Source organism: Myotis nattereri (assembly GCF_964212035.1).
Source record: "Myotis nattereri genome assembly, chromosome: 3".
Taxonomy (NCBI): domain Eukaryota; kingdom Metazoa; phylum Chordata; class Mammalia; order Chiroptera; family Vespertilionidae; genus Myotis; species Myotis nattereri.
The window spans coordinates 195237651-195247021 of record NC_138077.1 but is presented as its reverse complement, the minus strand read 5'-3'; the positions used below and the strand labels follow the sequence as shown (position 1 = coordinate 195247021).

The 9371-nt window shown below is 53.9% G+C and overlaps 1 protein-coding gene across 1 annotated transcript; it reads left to right on the top strand.

Moving 5' to 3' along the window:
• Nucleotides 1-2078: 2078 nt before the first annotated feature.
• Nucleotides 2079-4793, top strand: LOC308517183 (toll-like receptor 12; the record flags this gene model as incomplete). Its single annotated transcript, XM_081088244.1, has 1 exon — nt 2079-4793. The coding sequence occupies one exon, from the start codon at nt 2079-2081 to the stop codon at nt 4791-4793; it is 2715 nt and encodes a 904-aa protein (XP_080944370.1).
• Between the last annotated feature and the right edge of the window lie 4578 nt (nt 4794-9371).

Genomic DNA, 9371 nt, shown 5'->3' with positions numbered 1-9371 from the left:
GCTCCTGCTGCTGCTGCAGGACAACCAGGAGCTCCTCCCAGAGAGCTCTGCCCGGCCGCCCGGTGCTGGATTCCCAACTGTTCTGTGCATCAGGGAAAACATGTCCACACCCTGTGGCCCTTGTTCAGACTCCTGTCTGTCCTTGTGATGTTTGCCCTAACACATCACAAGGGCATCCGTTACTCAGGCTGCCTGCGAATTACACCTGAAACACCGAGGCAATAACAAGGAAGAAACAGTCAAAACCCAACTGTCTCCTGGAAACCCAAATGGGGAAGTAACAGCTGGGGCATTTCACCTTCTACAGAGGAAAAAACGAACGACCTCGGGGACACACTCACTGAACCTCCTGGGCCACAGTTCTCCATTTGGGGAATGTGTGTGTGGAGAGGGGGACACACAAACTGGGTTGTTAGAGTGAAAAGAGCATATGACTGGCACATAGTAGGTTCTCAGCTGTTAGTTATTTTATTACTAGAGGCCCAGTGCACGAATTCATGCATGGGCGAGGCCCCGCCTCCTGGTCCCCGTCAAACTCCCAGTGGAGGGGACAATTTGCATATTAGCCTTTTATTATATAAGATTAAAAAGGATTCTGGGAAATAAAACATTTCTGGGCTTACATTGTTTAAAGTGCTTCTCAGGATGCCTCGTATATACGAAGGTGTAAGAAATGAGAGTTAGCGCTAACCGGTTTGGCTCAGTGGATAGAGTGTCTTCCTGCAGACTGAAGGGTTCCGGGTTCGATTCAGGTCAAGGGCATGTACCTTGGTTGCGGGCGCATCCCCAGTAGGGGGTGTGCAGGAGGCAGCTGATTGATGTTTCTCTCTCATTGATGTTTCTAACTCTATCCCTCTCCCTTCCTCTCTGTGAAAAATCAATAAAAAATATATATTAAAAAAAGATATGGGGGTTACATGAAAAATGTTTAAAGCTGGGATAACAACGGAAGTTAACTGAGGCAACCAAAGCCATTGCTTTTGTTGTTGGTAGAGCTTGGGTCAAATGTTTCTACTTTTTATTGAGAATTTCTAGTGTCGTTACCTGAATACCATTATGCGATGAAATCACCGATACCTTGTTTGATTAAAGATTATTATTTGATGACCAGTTAAGAACTCACAGACAAGGTGATCACGGGGTTTGGGGAAGGAAGAAGGTGGTGGAGACAGAAAGAACCTCAACGAAGGGGCTTTTCTTCGGCGTTTATTATTGTTTAAAATCATGATCAGATATTGAATAGTTTATGCATTGAGATCATCAAAGAGCACCTTGCTTTTTCTCTTTTTGCTCTCCCCTGGGGTCCTGGCTCCATCCGGTAGTGCATGTCAAGGTCGAGGCCACAGACAGCATTCTTCCTAGCTCCAGCCTGGAAGGGCAGGAATGGGGCCCTAGACTCCTCTTGGGTAAATCTTGGGCTTTTTGGAACATTCCATGCGGAGCATTACAAGATGTCCATGAAGGCATCACATTGATGTACTATTTTGCTTGTAAAACATCTGCTTTTCAAAAATCCTGATTTGCTCAAAACCTCCTTTCCAAAGTGAGCAGAGGAAGTAGTAAAGGGGCTGCTGAGAGAACCCTCATTCTGACACTTAGATGTAATTCGCAGCAATCCTATGGAGCAGGCATCGGAATGCTCAGCTTACAGATGAGGAAGCTGAAGCCGAGAGAGGTGCAGTGCCTGGCTCAGGCCCGTGGCAGAGTGGGATCCTGGGCTTTGGGCCCCAAATCTTGTGCTCAGAAATGCTCGCTTCCTCACAACAGAGAAGTGAGACCCGGGCCCTTCCTCTCACGAGAGCACTTCTGCCTTCCCTGACCCTTGGATCCTCTGAGCTAAGTGTCTCTTGGTCTGGCCCAGCCCTCCCAGCAGTTCTACAGTTTGGAAGCACTGCGGGCCTCAGTCCCTGCTTCCAGACCCTCCTGGTACAGGGCGCGGTGTACCCTGCCGGTGCTGTGAGTACGGGGTATGTGTGTGTGAAGGGGAGGAAGGGGTCTGGGTTCCTCTCTGGGAAAGAGAGGGGAGCAGACAGTCAGGCTCTGATTCCGCTTGTCTGTAGAGCAGACGTGGCGCTGAGATGGGCGGATGTTTGCTGCTGCCCGGTCTGCTCCTGTTCCCTCCTCTGATCTCAGGCTGGACCATTCCCAACTGCTTAGTGGCCGAAGGCTCCAGGCTGCCCCTGGTCTCCCGTTTCTTCCTCTGCGGCTTGGACTCCAGACTGCCCCTCCTTGCGGTGTGCTCCGGGGTGACCAACGTGACAAAGGCCTTGGAGGCTGTGCCACAGGGTGTGGAGGGGCTGTGTCTCCGTGGTTCCCCTCCGGTTCTGCCTGCGGACACCTTCTCCCGCTTCCCTGGCCTCAAGGCCCTGGGGCTGACCCTGTCTCTCACACAGATCCTGCCCGGAGCCTTCCGGGGCCTGGGACAGCTGCAGCGGCTGTCTTTCACACACCTCCCCGTGAAGGACCTCTTCCTACCCCCTGATGCCTTTGGCAACCTGAGCTCCCTCCAGTACTTAGCTTTCTCGGGCGTTTGCCTGGATGGGAACTCGGGTGTCCGGTTGCCTCCCAACCTACGGCGGCTGTCCGTCACTTTGAGTTGCCTTGAGGATGTGGGGCAGCTGGCCGACATCTTCCCAGACCTGGTGCTTGGCTCCTCCTCTGGCGATGCCTGGACTCTGGAGACACTGGACTTGAGGTCAAACAGTCGGCTGAAGATGGCCAGTCCTGGGGGCCTCCAGGGCCTCAAGCTGGGGACTCTGAATCTGGACCACACGAAGATGAAGGCAGCTGCAGTGATGGGACTGGGGCTGCGGAGGCTGGATGCCCTGTCTGTGACATACACGGACACGGCCGAGCTGCCCGCCGGGACAGTTGCCCACTTCGAGCTGCAAGAGCTGAATCTGGGGCGGTTGCGGGTAGAGCACATAGCTCTGGAGGCCCTGGCTTCCTGCGAGAGCCTGAAGAGCTTGAGTCTTAAGGGAAGTGGCCTAATGGACCTGCCACCAGGTTTCCTGGCTGCCCTGCCCAGGCTTCAGAGACTGAACCTGTCAGGCAACAAGCTACGCAGCGCCGTGCTGTGCCCGAATGAGACAGGAGCTGTGTCAGGACTGCGGGCCCTGGACCTGTCCAGCAATGAGCTGCGTAGCCTGGCCCCTGACAGCTTCTCCTGTCTGTCCCACCTGCGGGAGCTGCTACTTCAGATGAACCAGCTGGTTTGGCTGGAGGGCCAGGTATTCCAGGGCTTAAGGAGGCTGGAGATGTTGGACTTGAGTAACAATCCACTGGAGGCCCTGGGCAAGGGCTGGTTGGCTCCTCTGCCTGCACTCACCACCCTCAACTTGCTGAAGACCCACATTGTGCTGAGCCCAGCCTGGGACTTCTGGGGCCTGGAGAGTCTGCATGACCTGAGGCTGCCGCTCCGCTCTGGCCCTTCTGGGACAGCGCTGTCCCTGCCCACGAGGCTGACCAGCTTGGAGCTTCACGCAGTGCCAGGCGGGGAGCTTTGGGAGCTGGCTTCTCCTGTCTTTCCAGCCTTACAGAACTTGACTCTAAATGGTTGGGGGCTACAGCTGGGGACCCAGAAGGTCCCCAAGATCTTCCCTGCCCTTCGCCAACTCTCCCTGTTTGGCAGTAGCTTGGAGGGCTTCTGTTCCCCCAACACCCCCAGCGTCTTCCTCTGGCAGCTCCCCAGGCTCCAGTATCTGAGGGTAGAGGGAGATGGGCGCGGCCCCAGGCCCTGCTGCATCACCGGGCTGCCCAGTCTACAGGAGCTGACGCTGAAGAGACTGCTGTCCCGAGCGCGGCCCCGCCGCGTGCAGCTGGAGGAGCTGGTGGGGGACCTGCCCAGGCTCCAGGTACTGCATGTGGCCCAGACTGGGCTGGAGACACTGTCCGCGGTTGCTTTCCAGGGCCTGGGAAGTCTCCAGGTCTTGGTGCTAGACTGGGAGGCAGGCCTCGTGCTGGATGGCAGTCTCCAGGAGCACAGTCCCCAGATGCCACAGTACGTGTACGTTCTGGGTTCGTCCTTGGCCTGCCAGTGTGCCAATGCCTGGGTGGAGCCCTGGCTTGAGCGGTCCCCCAGAACATATGTGCACATAGCATCAGCCCAGCTGTGCCAGCCAGAGGCCGGGGTCCACCCCAAGCAACGCCTCTTCCCCTTTCTCTGCAGTCACTGCCCCAGGACTCTAGAGTTGGGACTCTTTTTGGGCAGCTCTGCCCTGCTGCTTCTGCTGATCTCCTTGCCCCTCCTGCAAGAAGCCAGGAACTCCTGGCTCCTCTATCTGCAGGCCTTATTCAGGGCTTGGCTTCAGGATCTGAGGGGTCCGAAAGGTGAGGGCAAGAGGTTCCTCTATGACGTCTTTGTGTCCCACTGTAGGCAAGACCAGGCCTGGGTGGTGCAGGAGCTGCTGCCTGCCTTGGAGGGCCGCCGGGGGCTCCGCCTCTGCCTCCCTGAGCGGGATTTCCAGCCAGGCAAGGACGTGGCTGATAACGTGGTGGAGAGCATGGCCAACAGCCAGGTCACGCTCTGCGTGCTGAGTGGCCAGGCTCTGCATACCCCACGCTGCCGCCTGGAGCTCCGCCTGGCCACCTCCCTCCTGCTGGCCGCCCCCCGCCCCCCGCTGCTGCTGCTGGTCTTCCTGGAGCGCGTCTCCCGCCACCAGCTCCCCCGCTACCATAGACTGGCCCGGCTGCTCCGCAGAGGAGACTACTGCGTGTGGCCCAAGGAAGAGGAGAGCAAGGACGACTTCTGGGCGTGGTTGGGGAGCAGGCTGGAGCAAGCCAGGCTGGGCTAGAGTGAGTGCATGTGGGTCGGAGGGTGGGATAGGAAGGAAAGCCATCCTGGCAGGGAGAGTGTGGGCATGTGTCGGTGAGCGAGACTGAACGGAGCTTCTGGGAGGCGGGCGCTGTGTATAGGGAGGATCCACGGATGGCGAAGGGAACACAGGGCTTTGGAAGGCTCTGGAGGGGCGGCCGGTAGCCATGAGGCATGTGATGTGACCTCAAGAGGTCCAGCTCCTCAGCAAACTTACTAAATGCATGAAATGAATGGCTTAATTGGTCTTTTCGTTTTTTGATGGAAACTCACATGAGAAAGAGGGTGCAGGGGGTGGGGTCATGGAAACTGTAGCCTGAAGGAAATAAAGGGGGGATTCAGGGAGAGGAGGGGAAAGAAAGGAAGGCTCAGAGGACTCCTAAGCTCTGGAATGGGGTCCAGGCCAAGTTCAACCAGCTCTTCAAGGGGCAGAGCGCCCCCTTCCGCCATCTGGGTTATAGAGGAACTGGCAGTCGAGGACCAAAAAGCTGGGATGCTGCCCAGGAGGCAGCAGGCTGATTGTCTATTCCCTCCATGCGGACATGAAGGCATGGTCATATCTGTCACCTTGTCTGAACCTCATAGCAGCACTGGGAGGGGAGCCCACCTCCTTGGCACTCCTGCTTCAGCCGTGCTAATCTGCTTGCAGCTCCCAGGACACCGTGATCTCCTGCCTCTGGGCCTTTGCATGTGCTATTCCTTCCTCCCAGTTTATTTCTTCTGGGGAACTGCTATGCATCCTTTTAAGACTCAATTCAGCCATCGCTTTCTCCAAAAGCCATTCCTGACCTCCCAGCCTCTGGGTTCCCACAACTTCCTGCACTTCCCTTCCTCAAAGTACTGACCACACTGTACCAGCCCTCACAGGTCTGGGAGGCCCCAGAGCAGTGGTCTCCAAGGGGGGATGGTGGTGCACAAGATGAGCCATTGGGGCTGAGGAAGGAACTTTTAAAACTTCTATCGGTATTTTTCCACATATCACTTTATTCTGAAGCCAGCCTGCCTGCTTTTTAGCCTCATGGCTTTGTTATGCTACCAACCCCTGCACTTCAGTGTCCTCTTCTGTAGTATGGGGTAGCATTACACCTCCTCTCAACGGGCTTCCGAGGAGTGAGTGAGTTCCTATGTATAAAGCACGGAAAGCAGGATCTAATAATGCACTGTACGTGTTCAATAAAAGTTAGCTTGTCGTGCAATTATATATGAACTTCATGCATATAATTTATAAGTAAGTGCACATATGTTGGGCCCTAGCTGGTTTGGCTTAGTGGATAGAGTGTCGATCTGTGAACCAAAGGGTCCTGGGTTCGATTCTGGTCAAGGGCATGTACTTTGGTTGCAGGCTCCTCCCAGGCCCGGGCCCTGGTTGGGGTTTGTGCAGGGGGCAACCAGTTGATGTGTCTCTCTCTCATCCATGTTTCTCTTTCCCTCTCTCTTCCACTCTCTCTAAAAATCAATGGGAAAATATCCGCCGCTGAGGATTAACAAAACAAAACAAAACAAAACAAAACAAAACAAAATAAAACACACACATTGGGAGTGTGTACTAAAACATGTCTTACTAGTAGGAAACATTACTAATTTACTAATAGAACACTTGACCAGGAGAGTTTTGAGATCAAATCCTGGGGGCAGGGACCATGTGTGATTCGTCTCTGCATCCTCAGAGCCTAGTGCTGCCCCAGCTCGAAGAGAGTCTCAACAGACAGCTATGAACAGGAAACCATCTTGATGGATGCTGAAGCGGAGAACTGCGGTCTGATTCAGGCTCTGTTGTTTAATTCTATATGACACTGGGCCAGGGAACTTGACTCTGGGGGCTTTAATTTTCCTCTTCTGTACAATGCCAGGCTTTACAGACAAAGGCTAAAGGAAACCGTAGAACAGCTCTGGGCTGGATTTAGGGTGAGGGGTGCCCTCTAGTGGTCTAGTGGTGTCTTTCGCTCTGTGTATTCTCACCTCCACTCCTCTGCAGGATACATGATCCTGAAATGAATGTCCTTACCTGACCCTGCCAAGCTGCCTTTCCAACTTCAGGTCTGGACACTCCCTCAAATGGCTCCAGCCCTCCCAGCACCCCACACTGAAGACCTGTCTCTCTCCCCACTCACTCCATCCTTCCATCTTTCCCAGATGCAGTATGGGGCTGAGAAGGAGCCATTAGAGTCACACGCCCCAGTTCAAATCCCATGCCTGGCATTGACTGGCTATATGATCTTGAGTAGGTTCAAGCCCCCATTTCCTCCTTGTAACTGGGGTAATAATACCCACCTCACAGGGCTGTGAAGACTTCAATAGCAAGGAGTGCTGATAGGTTGCTACTCCTTTCGCCGTGTAAAACCACGTGAGTACTATCAATCAGCTGGAACTTGTTTCATAGAGAAGGATTTTGAACTAGGTCTAAAAAACTAAGATACACAATTCCCCAAATTTTAACATGTATTGAGCACTTGGCCATATGCTAGGCATTGTCAATTCCCCCAACTTCTCATAACCATTAGTAAAAATAAGAATAGTTAATATAATTATTAAACTCCTTCTGCTAGCCATGTGCCAGGCTCTTTACAAATTGTTCTCCACTTATTTCTCACAAACCCTATCAGGTGGATGCCATTATTTTAATTCCCATTTTACAGATGAGGAAACTGAAGCATGAAGAGGTGAAACAATTTGCTCAACGTTTCACAAGTAGTGAGTGGCAAGGCCTCCATCCTGCATTTGAAAATAGGAAGTTTCAGACACAAGTAGCTTGACTCCAGCGTCCATGCTCTGCCTGAATTATCTAATTTAATCTTCACACCTGCCAAGCTCTACACTAACGGATTTACATAACAATAGGTGACATTCGCTGTGTATTTTTAGAATCCAGGCCCTGAATGAATCGTTTTGAGCGTATTATTCGTTGAAACCTCCCAAAAACTTGTAGACTCAGATGCTATTATTATCCTGGTTTTATGGGTTTGAATAAAGCGAGGTTCACAATTGATTCAAAGTCACGCATTTTAACGGTGAGCTGTAAATTACACCTACAGCTGTCCAACTCTCTTCTGCCCACCAGCCTGGTCATCTCTAGCCACACCCTCCTTATTTTTCTGCTTTGATCTCTCTGGGCCTCTGGCTCTCGCTTCGCCCTTAAACAGGCCCCGCCCCTTCAGCTTGAGTCCCCGCCTACTGGGCGGTGCCGTTTCCGAGCCTGTGGAAAGGCCCGGGATTGCAGCAGGTCCCGCCCTCACCCTTAGAACCTATTCTGATTTGTTCCGGTGCCGGGGACCGGGAGAAGGTGACACATCTATTGGCTGACGGCATCTTCAGGGCAGTAAACGGAAAAGGCCGCCTACCGGCTTTCGCACGGTTTCTTCTGGGAGTTGTAGTCTCAGACGCTCCATTCCCGGGGTGGCGCCGGTCGGACTCCGCGTCCCAGCATTCCCTGCGCGAACCCTGGAGCACTTCCGCCCCGTTGTGAAGTGGGTGTCTCGGTGGGTGAGTCCGGGTGGCGGGGCGGGGGCATCGGAGACTTAGGCTCTGGGCTGGAGACTTAGGAGGATGGTGTCACAGGGGCCGGGGCGGTGTGAGCGGAGAAAGAAGCTTTTATGTGTGGGTGGTGGGGTGAGGGGCGGTCAGAGCATGAAGCGTCCGGAGGTGGGAAGGGTCATCGAGGGGTTGGGGATGAGGGGGGAGGCAGAGGGGTCTGGGAGAGAGGACGGGCTCAGGGCTGTGGGTGCGGACACGGAGAGAGGTTCTGGAGGTGGGAGAGCCTAGAGGGGCCAGGGGACCACAGAGGGCAGGAGAGGGGGGTCGGGGGCCCAGGCAAGAAGTGGAGATAAGCGGGCCTGAGCTTGCAGCCCAACCTTAAAAATAACGTAGCAGCCCCTGCCTGCCCTGACACTTGGTCTGATGGTTGTGACTTCTGGAGCCCGGTGGGCGGGGCCAGCTATTGTGTTCTGTCCCACAGGGCACTTCTTTCCTCATGCCCGATGGACGCGATGGCACCCGTCCTCCAGGCGCCGTCCGGGTTCTCTTGCTTTCTTCCACTCCAGGGATCCTCAGATCCTTCCGTTTCCTTCATGTGTCTGGAACCTGCCCTTTCCTTGTCGGGTTTTGGCCGAAGCCTCCATCTTTCACCTCTCGGCCTGGACAAACGCAATGTGACCTGTTTAACCCCCAAATCTGATTATGCCTTCTGCTTTAAAAGCCTCCATTGGCACTCATCACGGGTAGAATTAAGTCCAAACATCGCAGCCCGATACTCGGGGTCCTTCCTAAACGACTTTGCAGCCTAGTCTTTTTGTGCCCCACACTCCAGAGCTACCAAGCTTTTCCCATTTTGGGGGGAGGTCAGGAACCAACTCAGATGTTACTTTGTTCAATTGCCTTAAGCAGTTAAAGTCATCACACCCCCCGCCCCCCGCCCCCCAGAACTCTTTACTGCACTTTCCACATTTGATCATCATCATCATCATCTGTGATTCCTTTTCTCTCTTCCACTAGACTGTAAGCATCTCCAGGACAGGAACAGTTTCTGAGTCACCCCTGTTTCCCACTGCCTAATAAATACTTG